The sequence below is a fragment of the Pseudophryne corroboree genome, chromosome 3, assembly GCF_028390025.1.
Source record: "Pseudophryne corroboree isolate aPseCor3 chromosome 3, aPseCor3.hap2, whole genome shotgun sequence".
Taxonomy (NCBI): domain Eukaryota; kingdom Metazoa; phylum Chordata; class Amphibia; order Anura; family Myobatrachidae; genus Pseudophryne; species Pseudophryne corroboree.
Genome location: NC_086446.1, coordinates 756,723,299 through 756,741,573, shown reverse-complemented (window position 1 = coordinate 756,741,573; position 18,275 = coordinate 756,723,299). Strand labels below are relative to the sequence as shown.

At 48.5% G+C, this 18,275-nt stretch overlaps 1 protein-coding gene across 1 annotated transcript in view; it reads right to left on the bottom strand.

Annotated features, from left to right (window-relative positions):
- Window positions 1-17,766, bottom strand: part of OGA (O-GlcNAcase) — a 126,383-nt gene extending 108,617 nt beyond the window's left edge. Inside the window, exon 1 of the mRNA XM_063962385.1 lies at window positions 17,331-17,766. Coding sequence (XP_063818455.1) covers window positions 17,331-17,481 — 151 coding nt within the window. The 5' untranslated portion in view covers window positions 17,482-17,766. The remainder of the gene's footprint in view (window positions 1-17,330) is intronic.
- Window positions 17,767-18,275: the final 509 nt, after the last annotated feature.

Sequence of the window (18,275 nt, the reverse complement as noted above, 5' to 3'; positions counted from 1 at the left end):
TTGTGTGTGTGAATTTAGAGTCTGTCTAAAGTGCCCGGGACATATCCAATTGTTTGCGCCACCAGCCCCGAGGCTGCACTCATCGCGGATTTCTGCTCCCTCCCTCCTGAGGTGTAAAGAAGGGCTTCGGGGCTGTAACTGCAGTGTGCCCATCACTAAGCACAGGAGTAGCTGCCTAATGCAGCTAACCCCGTGCATTCTTGCCCAAGAAAGGGGCCATTACGGGAATTACCCGAATAGTTCCAAATGCCTGGGAGCTAAATTCCCAACCAAGAACTGAATCGTCCCACCATCGTTTATATCAAGTGAAATACACATGCACATAATTTACCTAGGGGGAAATATAGCAGGAGGGAATGTTACAAACTGGATTGTGAGCTCTTAAAAGGGACCCGATGGGTAAAGGGACTGCTCTATAAAAGGGACCCGATGGGTAAAGTGACTGCTCTATAAAAGGGACCCGATGGGTAAAGGCACTGCTCTATAAAAGGGACCCGATGGGTAAAGTGACTGCTCTATAAAAGGGACCCGATGGGTAAAGGCACTGCTCTATAAAAGGGACCCGATGGGTAAAGTGACTGCTCTATAAAAGGGACCCGATGGGTAAAGTGACTGCTCTATAAAAGGGACCCGATGGGTAAAGGCACTACTCTATAAAAGGGACCCGATGGGTAAAGTGACTGCTCTATAAAAGGGACCCGATGGGTAAAGGCACTGCTCTATAAAAGGGACCCGATGGGTAAAGGCACTGCTCTATAAAAGGGACCCGATGGGTAAAGGCACTACTCTATAAAAGGGACCTGATGGGTAAAGTGACTGCTCTATAAAAGGGACCCGATGGGTAAAGGCACTGCTCTATAAAAGGGACTCGATGGGTAAAGTGACTGCTCTATAAAAGGGACCCGATGGGTAAAGGCACTGCTCTATAAAAGGTACCCGATGGGTAAAGTGACTGCTCTATAAAAGGGACCAGATGGGTAAAGGCACTGCTCTATAAAAGGGACCCAATGGGTAAAGGGACTGCACCATCATACATCTCTTCACTCAACTCAAAATATATCTCTACCAGACCTCTCCGCTCTGCACAAGATGTGCGTCTCTCATCCAGATGTATTACTTGTTCCCACTCAAAATTACAGGACTTTACCCGGGCTTCACCCACTCTGTGGAATGCCCTCCCATGCACAATAAGACTTGCCTCTGGTCTCCAAACATTTAAACATTCCCTGAAAACTCATCTCTTCAGACTAGCCCATCAAATTCCAGACCCACCACATAACCTTCAATGATTCCCTATCCAGTTATATTCTCTCTGTACAGTCCACATAACATGACATATTTTGTCTTCCAACATTGCTTGGTGATCATATCATACAACCCATTAAGAACCTAGCAATCTGGTGGACCATTATGCGATAGGTAGCATCTATCCTTGTGTATCAATGCCTATTTCCCTATAGATTGTAAGCTTGAGAGCAGGGCCCTCCTACCTCTATGTCTGTCTGTTTTTTGCCCAGTTTTGTTCTATAACTGTTCTAATTGTAAAGCGCAATGGAATATGCTGCGCTATATAATACCCCTTTCACGCCAGCCTATTCTCCCATGCTGACCCCGGCAACAATCCGGGTGTAGCGCTGGTGTGAAAGGGTCCCGGGATCCTTGACAGTGTGAATGGTGCAGGGACATGTCCCTCCTTCCTGGGTTGCCTCTGCTACTGCTGATTGGCTATGCAGGGCAGCTTCCTGTTGTGATTTTTCAGCAGGCACCAGCAGACGTGCGTATGTGCTGCGCTGTCTGTAGCAGCCCTCCCTGGCGTGTGTGGATGTGGTTGGTTGGCTGGCAGGCTGGTGGTGGGTGTCGGTGGGATGGATAAGCAGGGGGCGTAACAGAAATGCAATCTCTATCACAAATGGAGTGCGTCAGTATTGTTGGGCTGCCAGGCAGACACATGCTCCCGGTTGCAATCCTCTTGCCTCTGCAGGAGAAGTGTGATGTGACTGGGATAACATTACTGATCGGTCAGAGAAGAGGATGGGGCACAGTATGTGCACAATTAACCTGCCCTCCCTTCCTTTCTCTAATGACCTCATCTTTGTCGGCCTAAAAAAGGCCATTTCTAATGACATTCTCATAAAATGCAGGGCCATCCCGGGTTCAGTATGAAAGGTGCCGACCCGGGACGTCCCGGCTCCAAATGCTGGTGTAAACGGGGCCCAACCCGGGAATGTCCCTGCAGGATTCCAGGGCAGAATTCCCGGGTAAGTCCCTGCATTTTTGGTATGAAAGGGGTATAAGAAACTGCTGATAAATAAAATAAATAATTTATAGTCACTATCTTGCTTAATTCAAGTTTCCAACTGAAAGGCTTTTACATAGCAACAAGACGGAAAACATGTAAGCGCAGGAATCAAGATGCAAGTAAACCATATCTATACCATGAAAAGGGTAGGGGGGGGGGGGATGACTTACAATCTTTGTGCAGGCCTGACCAACCTGTGGCTTTCTAGCTGTTGTGGCACTACAAGTCCAAGCATGTTCTGCCACAATTTTGCTAATAGGGAATGCTAAAACTATGGCAGGGCATGCTGGAATGTGCAGTTTCACAAAAGCTGGAGAGCCACAGATTGGCCAGGCCTGTCTGCAAGGGGACACTTCAAGTGTCCCCTTGCAGATGCCATGGCACTATACAAATTACAGACATGAAAATTATAGTTTTCTTCAACACAGCCCCACGGATGCATGGAGTGTGCTTAATTATTTTATTTTTTTATTATTATTAATTTTATGTTTGTAAATTGTAACATCAAACAGTTACATAAAACAGTCAAATAAATTTGCATGCAACAGAGTCATCCATTTTTGAGCACTTAGCCACACCTGCGGATCTTCAACTTTTTTTCTCTAATGACGGCAAATAAGGGACCTATTATTGAGATTCTCTCTACCTGCCAGTTACAGGACTCTCAATGCCACAGCAGAAAGGCCTGGCAGGTAATGAAGCATCACCCAGCACACGACCTTAAGCTGGCAAGGATACAGAGAATGTTCCAGCTGCCTAGCCACACTACTATAAATCACTTCATTTATTTCACACCTACCATCGGGAAAACTACAACGTCCGTACTGCGAGAACGAGGCTCAATACATAATAGATTATTGCTGGCTATTTCAGATCCAAAGTACAATACGCCATGAATGAGCTTTGACACTAGTAAGCTCGCAGGAAAGTGAAAACCTGCAATAATCATCGAAAATCGCTTTATTTCCAATTACCGTTATCACCAAATCCCTCTTATCTGCCCTACTGACCTTTAGATGCAGACAAAATGAAGAGGCTTGGCCTGCGATATGTAATTTGCTTTTTTACTGAATGTTTTCCTAGCACACATATCACAACAAACAGGACAATATGAAAATGCTTTCATATGGTGAAGTGTTCTCAATGCTATAAAAGGAATGTTTGACGGGATGTGCAAGCGCTTCCTGTGCAGATGCTATAATAAACCAAAAAGAAAAAAAGTTTAGCTACCACTACCCAAACACTATACGAGTAGAAAGGAGTTCTATGACGGAGTCACAAGCATCATGGCTCCAGCAAAACAGCTGCTCTAGGTCTCCAATGCAATGATCCCACGTAATAGCTAGCAGGACTGGGGACTCAAAGCAAACCACCTGAACCAGCAGCACAGTAAGTAGAGTAGAAGGCAGGGCTTAAGCCCGGGTTCACTACGGCTGGCCGGCGGTCGGGCTCCCGGCGACCAGCATACCGGCGCCGGGAGGCCGACCGCCGGCTTACCGACAGTGTGGCGAGCGCAAATGAGCCCCTTGCGGGCTCGCTGCGCTCGCCACGCTACGGGCACGCTACACTATTTTATTCTCCCTCTATGGGGGTCGTGGACCCCCACGAGGGAAAATAAGTGTCGGTATGCCGGCTGTCGGGCTCCCGGCGCCGGTATACTGAGCGCCGGGAGCCCGACCGCCGGCATACAGAAGACCACCCTTACATATGGAGCAGTCCTGTTATGGGGGAGGGGGTCTGGTATAAAAAGAGAACCCCAAAACCGCAGAGGAGGGGGATCACGGGAAGGGTCACCAACAGTTCAAGTAAAAGGGAGCAAAGTTAATTTTCAATGAAGAACTACCCTTTAAAAAAAACAAAAAACACAAATGCTACACAAGTTGTCTTACATTAGGAAGTGATCACATTCAGAGATGTATAAAAAATCTGGAATACACGTGTATTCCCGGCGGACGGGATGCTGGCTATCAGTATCTTGAAAGCAGCACTTTGTCTACCAGAATGCCGGCAGAGGGGCAAGCAGTACGAGATCCCTTGCGGGCTCGCTACGCTCACCACGTAATAGCCACTGCGAGCCAGTATTCCAGCTGACGGCACTGCCGGCTGATGGGATTCCAGCGTTGGTATCCTGACCGCCAGCAAACTGACTGCCTCCCAAAAATTCTCCTACATGTTACATAGCTTAAATAACATTTGTTGCAGAGCATATCAGCCGTCTCAGGCTGGATTAATGGACAGGAAGCCTGATGCTCAAAGGAAATGATCTCCCATTGACAATCATTCAGGGGTCCTATAAAGTAGTAATATGGGACCATAGCATTTCTATACATACTTTGATATTCCACCATAAAACAAAATCTGTCTGTAGTCCGTTATTCTCTACCAGAAGAGTGAGTAGTACACCTCTTAATAAACCAGAAGAAAGACACCGGTGGCACATCCAAGCATACAGTATCGGTTTTAGCATTCCCTAACAGCAAAAGGGCATGCTGGGGGGTATAGTTCTACAGCACCTGGTGGGCCACCGGTTGCCTACCCCTGTAATAAAATTAAACCCCTATGTTTACAAATGAACCATGAAGTTTCTACCATGACATTACACCGATTATAAACAGCGGAGTGCTACCTTCTCCTTACATTAGGAGCAGCTTAGACATGGTGTCTTCATGGGGTCTGGTGCGCACCAAAAAGCTAAGACCGGTATAAACCATTCAATTATCACATGCATTCTGCTCGGCATAGTCACACACAGGGGGATATGTATCAAACTTTAGAGAGATAAATGGAAGAGAAAACAAGATTTTGATACATACCGGTAAATTATTTTCTCCTAGTCCGTAGAGGATGCTGGGGTCCACTTCATGACCATGGGGTATAGACGGTTCCGCAGGAGCCATGGGCACTCTTAAAACTTTTCAATGGGTGTGAACTGGCTCCTCCCTCTATGCCCCTCCTCCAGAACTCCGTTATAGGAACTGTGCCCAAGGAGACGGACATTTCAAGGAAAGGATTTACTTTAAACTAGTGGTGAGATACATACCAGCTCACACCTCAAACATGCCGCACAACATGGCATTCATCAGAACACACGCCAACAGGCATGAACCAATTACAGCAACATGCTGAAACTAATATAACACAACTCGTGTAACGCTAATAACAAAACTGCAGGTAAAGTACGCACTGGGACGAGGTCAGAGAGACCTTCCCCAAACAATTCCTCACCCTTGTAAGGTAAAACCTCCATATGCCTCTGAGTCGGCATCACCTGTCCATTGCCGGGTCCATGGGACTCGTCTAGCAGAAATCGACATAGCGTTGATTCTAGAACCCAGTAGGCCAATGTCTCTTTGAGCATCTCTCATATATAAGACAGCATCGTTAATATGACCCCGGGTCAATAAAATGGTACCCTTATCCAGGGTATCCATTTCCGTCGATAATGTACCTATCCACGCTGCTACCGCGCTACAAACTCCAGCCGACACTATTGCCGGTCTGAGTAAGGTACTAGAATGTGTGTAAATGTCTTTAAGGTAGCCTGCTGTTTAAGGTAGCCTGAGGGTAGCCATATCTTGGGATGGCAGCTTTATTTTTTTGGATAAGCGTGTCCACGCTTTTTTCCCCCCTTGGGGAAGATTCTCACCGTATCCTGTCCTTAGCGGGAAAGGATACACCCTAAGAATCCTTTTGGGAATCTGCAGTTTCTAGTCTGGAGATTCCCAAGCCTTTTCAATAACTCGTTCATGAGATGGGGGAAAGGTTACCTCAGGTTTCTTTACCCTATACATGTGTACCCTCGTGTCAGGGACAAGGGGTTTCTCGGTGATATACAAAACATCTTTTATTACAATAATCATATATTGAATACTATTTGCCAATTCTGGCTGTAACTTTGCATCATCGTAGTCGACACTGGAGTCAGAATCCGTGTCGGCTTCAGTGTCTACTATTCTGGATAGTGGGCGCTTTTGAGACCCCGGAGGTCCCTGTGACATAGGGGAAAGGCAGGGTTTGACGCCTGTACATTCTCTAGACTCAGTGCAATAAATTCACATTAGCACTAAAACATTCCACATATCCAACCAGTCAGTTGTCGGTGTTGCCGACGGAAACACCACAGTCATTAACTCCACCTCCTCCCTATGAGAGCCTTTTACCTCAGACATGCCGACACACGCGTGCCGACACACCACACACTCAGGGAATCCTCTTATCTGAAGACAGTTCCCCCACAAGGCCCTTTGGAGAGACAGAGAGAGAGTATGCCAGCACACACCCAGCGCTATATGACCCAGGAAAAAAAATACACAATATGTTTACCCAGATAGCGCTGTAATCGTTATTTTTGCGCCAAATTATGTGCCCCCCCCTCTTTAAACCCTCTTTCACTGTGGATAAGCAGGGGAGAGTCCGGGGAGCTTCCTCTCAGCGCTGTGCTGTGGAGAAAATGGCGCTGGTGAGTGCTGAGGAAGAAGCCCCGCCCCCTCAGTGCGGGCTTCTGTCCCGCTAAAATATATAAAAAACGGTCAGGGGCTCTTTATATATACAGTGCCTAGCTGTATATATCTTCTTTTGCCAGAAATTGAGGTAATAATGCTGCCCAGGGCGCTCCCCCTGCGCCCTGCACCCTTTACAATGACTGCCGTTTGTGTGTGCTGTGTGGGAGCAATGGCGCACAGCTTAACTGCTGTGCGTTACCTCAGTGAAGGTCTGAAGTCTTCTGCCACCTCTGAAGTCTTCTTTCTTCTCATACTCACCCGGCTTCTATCTTCCGGCTCTGTGAGGAGGACGGCAGCGCGGCTCCGGGACGAACTCCAGGGTGAGACCTGTGTTCCGACTCAGTCTGGAGCTAATGGTGTCCAGTAGCCTAAGAAGCAGAGCCTTGAAACTCTCAGAAGTAGGTCTGCTTCTCTCTCCTCAGTCCCACGATGCAGGGAGTCTGTTGCCAGCAGTGCTCCCTGAAAATAAAAAACCTAACAAAATACTTTCTTTCAGGAAACTCAGGAGAGCTCCCTGTAATGCACCCAGTCTCCTCTGGGCCCAGTATCAAACTGAGGTCTGGAGGAGGGGCATAGAGGGAGGAGCCAGTGCACAGCCATACCTAAAGTCTTTCTTAAAGTGGCCATGTCTCCTGCGGAGCCCGTCTATCCCCATGATCCTTACGGAGTCCCCAGCATCCTCTAGGACGCAAGAGAAAAGCTTGAATAAAACCCCTTCCCTTGTGGTGACAAAGGTACCAGGACTATGACCTGATCCTGACATAATTTTTGGATTGCCGCTGTTACTGCTTCCCTTTCTGGAAGAGAAGCTGGCAAGGTCGATTTGAAAAATCGGCATGGGGGAACGTCTTGAAACTCCAGCTTGTATCCCTGGGACACTATTTGCAACACCCAGGGATCCAGGCCAGACAGAAATCCAACCTTGGCTGAACAGTTTCAGACGTGCCCCCACCCGAGCGGCCTCCCGCAAAAGGAGCCCCAGCGTCATGCTGAAGATTTGGCAGAAGTAGGGGTAGACTTCTGCTCCTGGAAACCTGAAGCTGCTGTGGACTTCTTTCCCTTTCCCCTACCCACAAAGAAGGGGGAACCTCTCGCTTTTTTGTATTTATTGGGCGGAAAGGACTGCATGTGCAGGTGATATGTCTTTTTTGCCGGTGCAGGCACAGAGGGCAAAAATGTCGACTTACCTGCGGTAGCCGCCGAGACTAACGCATCCAGTCCATCGCCAAATAAGGCCTCACCTTTATATGGGAGAGCCTCCATATTTCTTTTGGAATCTGCATCCCCGTTCCACTGGCGAATCCACAACACCCGCCGAGCCGATACTGCCATGTTAGCGGCTTGTGAACTCAAGAGTCCAATATCTTTCATCGCTTCTAGCATGTATGCGGCAGCGTCTTTGATATTCCCTAACTTAAGGAGTATCTCATCTTTATCAATCGTGTAAATTTCTGATGACACGCTTTCTGACCATTTTTCAATAGCGCGACTCACCCACGCGCAAGCAATTGTAGGCCTGAGCAGTGTACCATTGGCAACATAAATGGATTTCAATGTAGTTTCCATCTTTCGGTCTGCCGGCTCTTTTAGTGAAGCCGTGCCAGGTGCAGGGAGAATTACCTTCTTTGTCAACCTGGACAGTGCACTTTAGATTTCTTTTCTTTATAGAAATAAGCTTTCTCCTGAGGTACAGGAGTGGCTTCCGTGACTTCCAGAACTTCCCTTATAGCCACAATCATATATTGTATATTTGTTGACAATTTATGATCTATTTCTCTGGAGTCACTATCGTCGACACAAGAGTCAGTGTCCATGTCGGTATCAGTATTCACAATATTCGCAAATGGTCTCTTATGTGACCCAGAGGGGTCGCCTGCGGATGGAAGAACAGAGCCCTGAAAAATCACATCCTCCACAGATTTTCTCCAGCACTCAGCATGAGATTCAGACTTATCTAATCTCCTATTGATATGATGCATACTACCACGTATTTCTTTCACCCATGCAGACTCTTGGTGTGCCGGCAGCGCCACCACATCACACTTCTGTGTCCCTAAAATGGTTTCCTCCGGGGAGGAACTCCCTGCCTCTGACATGTCTTACACACGTGTACAACAGACGACACACTGGGACTTATAGGGGACCCTTTTTGCCAGTTTATAGAGGTGTTTTTGCTGCCCAGGGGGGGGGGGGGGGGTGGCGGGCCCCCCCCTTCCCCATGCCCTGCACCCTGCAGTGCCTGTGTGTGTGGGCATCAATGGCGTGCTGTGCTCCCGCCAGCCGCACTGTACCTCAGTCATTACTTTTCTTGATAGATCTGTCTTCTTCTACTCACCTGTCTTCTGACGTCTGGCTCTGTGACGGCGTGCTGTGGGAGTGAGCATCTAGACACGGCTAGCGTTCAGTACCCTTCAGGAGCTAATGGTGTCCTGTCAGCCAGAAGAAGAGCCATGAAACTCTTCAGGAAGTTGGGTCCTACTTCTGCCCCCTCAGTCCCACGAAGCAGGTAGTCTGTTGCCAGCAGTTCTCCCTGAAAATAAAAAACCTAACATAAGTCTTTTCAGAGAAACTCAGTAGAGCTCCTCAGAGTGCATCCAGTCTGCCTGGGCACATTTCTAAAACTGAGGTCTGGAGGAGGGGCATAGAGGGAGGAGCCAGTTCACACGCATTGAAAAGTCTTAAGAGTGCCCATGGCTCCTGCGGAAACTTCTATACCCCATGGTCATGAAGTGGACCCCAGCATCCTCTAGGACTATGAGAAAGTAACATAGAAACATAGAATTCGACAGCAGATAAGAACCACTTGGCCCATCTAGTCTGCCCCATTTTTTATCCTTTAGGTAATCTCAACCCTTTTTTGAACCTTAGTTCTTGGTAAGGATTTTCATATGCCCATCCCAAGCATGTTTAAATAGCTCTACTGTCATTGGGGTATATGCAATTGCGGTCGAATTCCCGAAATTGTCGAATTTCGGGTCATTTTCGCCAAAAAAAAAAAAATCGTCAATGCAATTCAGTGCTTTCCGTCAAAAAAACGGACTTTCAAAATTCGACTTTTTGAAACTCGACTTTTTGCAAATTTGACTTTTCTGCAATGATACAAGTGCTGCAATTCGACAAAAGCATATTCAATTCAAGTTTGGAAATTCGACAGCAGTGCTTTTAGACAGCAAATTCGTCATTTTCAATCCGCCACACTTTGGAGGGTGAAACCAATAAAAAAAAATTTAAAACATGTTTTTTTTGTGGGTTTTTTTCGTGGTAATATCAGATCTATTTATATTAGAAGGGATTAGGTACTTGGTTTGTCTTTTTTGGAGGCACAAGTATTATTTATATATTTTTAAAAATAATATTTTTTTTTATTTTTTATTTTTATAGATGGAATGGTGAAATCCCTGAAAAAAATGGCGTGGGGTCCCCCCTCCAAAGCATAACCAGCCTCGGGCTCTTCGAGCTGGTCCTGGTTCTAAAGATGCGGGGAAAAAATTGACAGGGGATCCCCCGTATTTTTAAAACCAGCACCGGGCTCTGCGCCTGGTGCAAAAAATACGGGGGACAAAACGAGTAGGGGTCCCCCGTATTTTTTACACCAGCATCGGGCTTCACTAGCTGGACAGATAATGCCACAGCCGGGGGTCACTTTTATACAGTGCCCTGCGGCCGTGGCATTAAATATCCAACTAGTCACCCCTGGCCGGGGTACCCGGGGGGAGTGGGGACCCCTTCAATCAAGGGGTCCCCCCCACCCAGCCACCCAAGGACCAGGGGTGAAGCCCGAGGCTGTCCCCCCCCCATCCAAGGGCTGCGGATGGGAGGCTGATAGCCTTGGTAAAATGTCAAGAATATTGTTTTTTCCAGAAGAACTACAAGTCCCAGCAAGCCTCCCCCGCAAGCTGGTACTTGGAGAACCACAAGCACCAGCATGCGGGAGAAAAACGGGCCCGCTGGTACCTGTAGTTCTACTGGGAAAAAAATACCCACATAAAAACAGGACAAAGACACAGAGACAGTAAAACTTTATTTCATACGTCGACACACACATACTTACCTATGTTCACACTTCACACGCCGACATCGGTCCTCTTCTCCAAGTAGAATCCACGGATACCTGAAAAGAAAAGATCAATATACTCACCTCAGCCAGGGTCCAGAGATAAATCCACGTACTTGTTAAAAAAAACAAACCGGACACCCGACCAACGGACTGAAAGGGGTCCCATGCTTACACATGGGACCCCTATCCCCGAATGCAGAGAGACCTCTCAGAGTGACAGCTGTCACAGAAAGGTCTCTAAAGCCAATCAGGAAGCGCAACTTCGTTGCGCTCACCTGATTGGCTGTGCGCTGTCTGAACTCAGACAGCGCATCGCACAGCTCCGTCCATTACTTTCAATGGTGGGAACTTAGCGGCTAGCGGTGAGGTCACCCGCCGGTCAGCGGCTGACCGCGGGTAACCCCCGCAGACGGCAAAGTTCTCACCATTGAAAGTAATGGAGAGGCTTTGCGATGCGCTGTCTGACAGCTCAGACAGCGCACAGCCAATCAGGTGAGCGCCACGGAACTAGCGCTTCCTGATTGGCTGAAGGGACCTCAGTGACAGGAGTCACGTGGTGTCCCGGCATTCGGGGAAAGGGGTCTGATGTGTAAGCATGGGACCCCTTTCAATCCGGCATGGCACGGGTGTTCGTTTTTTTTTGTTAACAAGTACGTGGATTATCTCCCGGACACTGGATTGAGGTGAGTAGAATTTTTTTCACAGGTACCCCGGATCGTCGGAGACTGTGGCAGTCGGCGTGTCAACATAGGTAAGTATGTGTGTCGGCAGGTGTGTAATAAAGTTTTACTCTCAAGGTGTGTGTGTCCTGTTTTTATTTGGGTATTTTTTTTCCAGTAGTACTACAGGTACCAGCGGGCCCGTTTTTCTCCCGCATGCTGGTACTTGTGGTTCTCCAAGTACCAGCTTGCGGGGGAGGCTTGCTGGGACTTGTAGTACTACTGGAAAAAACAATATTCTTGTCATTTTACTCAAGGCTATCAGCCTCCCATCCGCAGCCATTGGATGGGGGGGGACAGCCTCGGGCTTCACCCCTGGCCCTTGGGTGGCTGGGGGGGGACCCCTTGATTGAAGGGGTCCCCACTCCCCCAGGGTACCCCGGCCAAGGGTGACTAGTTGGATATTTAATGCCACGGCCGCAGGGCGCTGTATAAAAGTAACCCCCGGCTGTGGCATTATCTGTCCAGCTAGTGGAGCCCGATGCTGGTGTATAAAATACGGGGGACCACTACTCTTTTTGTCCCCCGTATTTTTTGCACCAGCATCAGGTGCAGAGCCCGGTGCTGGTTTTAAAAATACGGGGGATCCCCTGTCAATTTTTACCCCGCATTTTTAGAACCAGGACCAGCTCGAAGAGCCCGAGGCTGGTTATGCTTTGGAGGGGGGACCCCACGCCATTTTTTTCCGGGTTTTTCCCGTTTTTTTAATTCGCGGCAAAATCCGGCAAATCGGCCGTTTTTCGCCCGCGGGACTGTCGAATCCGTTTTTCATTGAATATGGTGAATTCCGGCAGCCACCTGCCGGAATTCACCTGTCGAATTGTGTCGAATTAAAAAACGGCGATAATTTGCCGCGATTCGCCGTGAATTGCATATACCCCTTAGCTTCTACCAGCTCTGACAGGAGGCTATTCCACTTGTCCACTACCCTTTCTGTGAAGTAATTGTTCCTTACATTTCCCATGACCCTCTCTCCCTCCAGTCTCAGTGCATGTCCTCGTGTTCGAATACTTCTCTTCCTGTGAAGAAGGTTTCCCTCCTGGACTTTGTTAAAACCCTTGATATATGTGAAAGTTTCTATCATGTCTACCCTTTCCCTTCTCTGCTCCAAACTATACATATTGATATTTTTTAGCCTGGGTATGTTTTGTGATGTAGACCATGCACCATTGTAGCTGCCCTTCTTTGTACAGTTTCTAATGTATTTATATCCTTCTAGAGAGATGGCCTCCAGAGCTGAACACAGTATTTTACATGAGGCCATACCAATGACCTATACAGTGGTATTATTACTTCTTTCCTACCGCTGCCGATTCCGTTCCTTTTGCAACAGAGTGTCTGACTAGCCTTCCTCATTGCTTTGTTACATTGCTTACCTGCCTTTAAGTCACCTGAAACAGTGACTCCTAGTTCCCTTTCCTCCTCAGTAGATTCCAATATAGTACCATTGATACTATACTGTATTTAGCCTTTGGGTTTTTGAGACCCAAGTGCATGATTTTGCATTTTTGGGATTAAACTGTAGTTGCCACGAGACCACTTTTCAAGTCTACCTAGGTCATCAATCATTTGTTTAACCCATCCTCGTGTGTCTACCCTGTTGCATATATTTGTATTATCTGCAAAAAGGTATAAGCCTCACACACTAGACGAGAAAGTTAAAGATATCGCTCAGAAGGGCCGATCTGAGCGAGATCGTTTACAATCTCATCTAGTGTATACACTCAATGGGGTAAATTTACTAAGGTCCCGATTTTGACCGAGATGCCGTTTTTTCATCAAAGAGTCATCTCGGTAATTTACTAAACTCAAATCACGGCAGTGATGAGGGCATTCGTAATATTTGGAAGTCCTAGGAAAAAATCACGAATGAATACACCATCGGTCAAAACGCGGCTGTTTAAGTATGAATCTCGGTCATTTACTAAGAAGTGCAAAGCAAAAAAAAACAAAACACTGCCGTGAAAAATTACAACTCGTAAAAAAGTGCTTAAAAAAAAAACATACCTGCTTTTTTTATTCGTGATTGGATAGGCATGCACGGATCCATGAGATCCGTGCATGTATATCAGTGGGAAGGGGTGGGAAAGTGATTATTTTCTCAAAAAAAATTGTGTGGGGTCCCCCCTCCTAAGCATAACCAGCCTCGGGCTCTTTGAGCCGATCCTGGTTGCAGAAATATGTGGAAAAAAATGACAGGGGTTCCCCCATATTTAAGCAACCAGCATCGGGCTCTGCGCCTGGTCCTGGTTCCAAAAATACGGGGGACAAAAAGAGTAGGGGTCCCCCGTATTTTTAAAACCAGCTCCGGGCTCCACTAGCTGGACAGATAATGCCACAGCCGGGGGTCACTTTTATATAGTGCCCTGCGGCCGTGGCATCAAAAATCCAACTAGTCACCCCTGGCCGGGGTACCCTGGGGGAGTGGGGACCCCTTCAATCAAGGGGTCCCGTCCCCCCAGCCACCCAAGGGCCAGGGGTGAAGCCCGAGGCTGTCCCCCCCATCCAATTGGCTGCGGATGGGGGGCTGATAGCCTTTTGTGATAATGAAAAGATATTGTTTTTAGTAGCAGTACTACAAGGCCCAGCAAGCCTCCCCCGCATGCTGGTACTTGGAGAACCACAAGTACCAGCATGCGACGGAAAAACGGGCCCGCTGGTACCTGTAGTACTATTACTAAAAAAATACCCAAAAAAAGACAAGACACACACACCGTGAAAGTAAAGATTTATTACATACATGCACACAAACATACATACATACTTACCTTATGTTCACACGCAGGTCGGTCCTCTTCTCCAGTAGAATCCAAGGGGTACCTGTTGAATAAATTCTACTCACCAGATCCAGGGTCCTCGGGGCAACCATTTGTAATCCAGGTACTTGAATAAAATAACAAAACGGATACCCGAGCCACGAACTGAAAGGGGCCCCATGTTTTCACATGGGACCCCTTTCCCCGAATGCCAGAAACCCACTCTGACTTCTGTCTAAGTGGGTTTCTTCAGCCAATCAGGGAGCGCCACGTTGTAGCACTCTCCTGATCGGCTGTGTGCTCCTGTACTGAGTGACAGGCGGCACACGGCAGTGTTACAATGTAGCGCCTATGCGCTCCATTGTAACCAATGGTGGGAACTTTCTGCCCTGCGGTTGACCTAAAGTGACGTCACCGCTGATCTATTATTTTAGTCACGTAGTCCAAAAAAAGTTAATATCCCACCTGTAAACCCATGCTGCTTTGGATCCTGTAAGTTGTTTGATTTAAGATATTCCACAACTCTTTATTTTAATAGATTTCCCATTAGTTTCCCTACTACTGATGTAAGGCTTACTGGTCTGTAGTAACTAACCAATACTAACCAATCAGCTTCTGTCATTTTTACACTCTCAGTGGTAGCTGGGAGCTTATTCGTTGGCACTTTTTATCTCTCCAAGGTTTGATACATCTCCCCCACAGGTTTTTAATTATATACATATTAACCCTATGACAACAGCTGTAAGAGGTGTAGTAAGAGGAAAGCAGAGGGTAGATGCCCTTATGCGTTTTCTTCCCATCTGTGCTTTACTCTCACTGCTCTGGCTAATACAGCAACCAACAATGAATCATTTTACATTGTTTGTGTTCCGTTTGCTGCTGCGAGGGGACTGTGCAGCACATGCAGAACGCCGGCCCCTCTTGTACAATTTACACAACAGAGGTTATTTGAGTTCTCAGAGATCTCTGCACCTCATCTAGCAGCGGGAGGGAGCATTATCCGCCCAATTCAGAATAAGCCCAGAGACTGGAAGGATCATTCTGAAGCAGCAGACACTCCCATAACAATGACTCTAATCTGGTGGAAATATAAAGATACCCATCTATCTATCTCACTGCAGCAAGACGGCAGTTTTTCAAAGGGACAGAATATCATATTTAATAACCTGTAATCCTCAATACATCAAAACAGCGGTATCAAGAGCAGGGCACTTTCCTTCTATCCATGGCACAGTCACATTATGTGTGTGCCAACCTGATGTAATGATGGCTTGGAACCAGGATGGCATTAAAACCATTGGTGTAGTGCCCGCTCTTCATACCGCCATTTTCCCATTGCCCGGGTAGAGTCTCTTAACAAAAGAGAACAAAATACATTCAATGGGCTTGATTCAATTCAGCGCGGATTGTCTAGTGCCGGGAATTAGCTCCCAGTGTTACTCAATTCTGTGTGCTGTCATGTTGGGAAGGCCGGTTCTCGCGGGCTAAACAGGGTATTTAGGCGCGAGAACAGGCATTCTTCCCGGAGGGGTGCGAAAAGAAATACTCTAGTTGGGGATGACAGCGTGCTTTATTAAATAGCTCCGGGAGCTCCCTCCTGACCCTTTTCAATCCACACTGAATTGAATTGACCCCCATGACATGATATACCCTTAACATATGTGTCATTTAACAAAAATACATGCACGTGACTGGGGTGATGCATGATAGTGGCAATGCAGGAAAGTGCTATAGAGGGTGAGGGGCACACATTGGTTACCCGGCCTTCATTACATGCCTGCTACAACCAAATGCACGCAGTTTATTAGCAGTGCGGAGGGGGGGCGGAGGTGTACTATAGAGAGGGTGAGGGGGGTACCCATTAGTTACCTGGCCCATATTACATGTCCGCTATAACCATATAGAGTACATGCAGATCAATGGTAGTGCAGGCAGGCGGTGCTATAGAGAGGGAGAGGGTCACACATTAGTTACCTGGCCCTTACATGTCTGCTATAACCATATACATGCAGGTTTGTGGCAGTGGTGGTGGCACACTTTACCTTTATTACATGCCTGCTATAACCAATGGTTATATTACCGTAACTATATACATGCAAGTTAGTGGAAGTTCAGGGGAGCACTATAAAGATGGCGAGGGGTGCACATTAGTTACCTGGCCCATATTACATGACCGCTATAACAATAGACATGCAGATTAGTGGCAGTGCAGGCAGGAGGGGGAGCTATAGATGGGGTGAGATGCACACATTAGTCACCTGACAATTATTAAATGCCCGTTATAACCATATACTTGCAGGTTAGTGACAGTGCAGAGGGGATTTAGAGAGGAGGAGGAGGGGCAAAGATTAGTTACCCTGCATTTATTACACTTCTCATGTAACTGATATACATGCAGGTTAGTGGCAGGGGGGGGGTTGGCTATAGAAGATGAGGGTCACGCATTAGTTACCTGGCATTACACGTCTCCTGTAAATGATATACCTGCAGTATAGTAACTGATATACATGCAGTTAGTGGCAGTGGGGGGGTTGGCTATAGAAGGTGAGGGTCACGCATTAGTTACCTGGCATTACATCTATACTATAACTATATAGTTACAGGTTTCTGGCAGTAAAGGGGCGACGCTATAACACTGGGGCTGGCAACTTTCGGCACTGCACCTCATGCAGAACTACAAATACCAGCATCTTCTGCCACAGTCTTACTGTTAAGGCACGCTCTGACTGTGGCAAGGATTGCTGGGATGTGTAGTTCCCCAGCAACTAGGGGTTGCACACCCCTGCTATTTAGATGCAGATCAGAGTGGGGGGAGGGAGGCGCTACAGACGTGTGGCCCTGCTGCAGTGACGTTGCTGTCAATCCCAGACGTGACGTCACGCCCAAGCCTGATGCGGCCGTATCAGTACTGCAGAGCAATATGACGGGGCCCGTGTGGCCCTCATGCCAGGACTGCACCGTGGACAGACACACACTCACTCACTCAGGGGCACCTACCCTCCACCACGCCGCACAGGAACCTCCGGGTGGTGGCGATCTCGGTGTCCTCCCCGGCGGGGACGGGGGCCGCCAGCTCGGGGCCCAGGGGTTTGGGCCCGGCCTCGGGCTCCGTGGTGACTGCCGCCGCTTGCCCATCCTTCTGCACCATCCTGTCAGCCTCCTGCCCACAGCTCAGTGCGCAGGCGCGGGAACCGGATGGAACCAGTCGCCTCAGCGAGGAGAACAACGGGGCCGCGGGCTGAGGGCGGGGAGTGCGGCGGGGGGTGCACCGGAGGGTGGCCTCGCTGCCGGTTGGCGTCTCCGGGCTGTGTGCTGACCGGCGGCGGCGACGTCGGAGCTCCGGGAGGCAGACACGGCGGCGGCGGCTTCCTTCCCTTAGGAGTGTGTTTACCACGCACTGCGCCTGCGCACGGGCCTGCGGCGTGACGTCAGGGGGCGGAGACAGCCGAGCGCCGCGGCTACCGGCAGGATGCTGCGTCACGTGACGGGGCGGGGATCTCAGCATTAACCCCGCTGCTGCTGGGTGGGACCACAGGTCTCTCTAGGTCTCATGATCATCTGCCGCGGCCACACACACTCAGGTCCCCCTGGTAATGCCGTGGCTACCACAGGGAAGCGGGGTCCTGTCATTCACACCGCGCACACAGGGGCTGAGAGCTGCTGGAGACACCACACAGAGGGTGGGCCTGTCAGCTGCCCCTGGGGTCACATAAAGTGGTGGGAGACACACACACAGGATCGGCCCTTCTGCTGTCCCTGGGGGGGCAACTAAAGTGCTGGGAGACACATACACGGGATGGGCCTGTCTGCTGCCCCTGGGTGCACATAGGGGGTCGTTCCGAGTTGATCGCTCGCTAGCAACTTTTTGCAGCACTGCGACCAGGTTAAATACTGGCAAAACTGCGCATGCATCGCAACGCGCAGACGCGTTGACGGGTACAA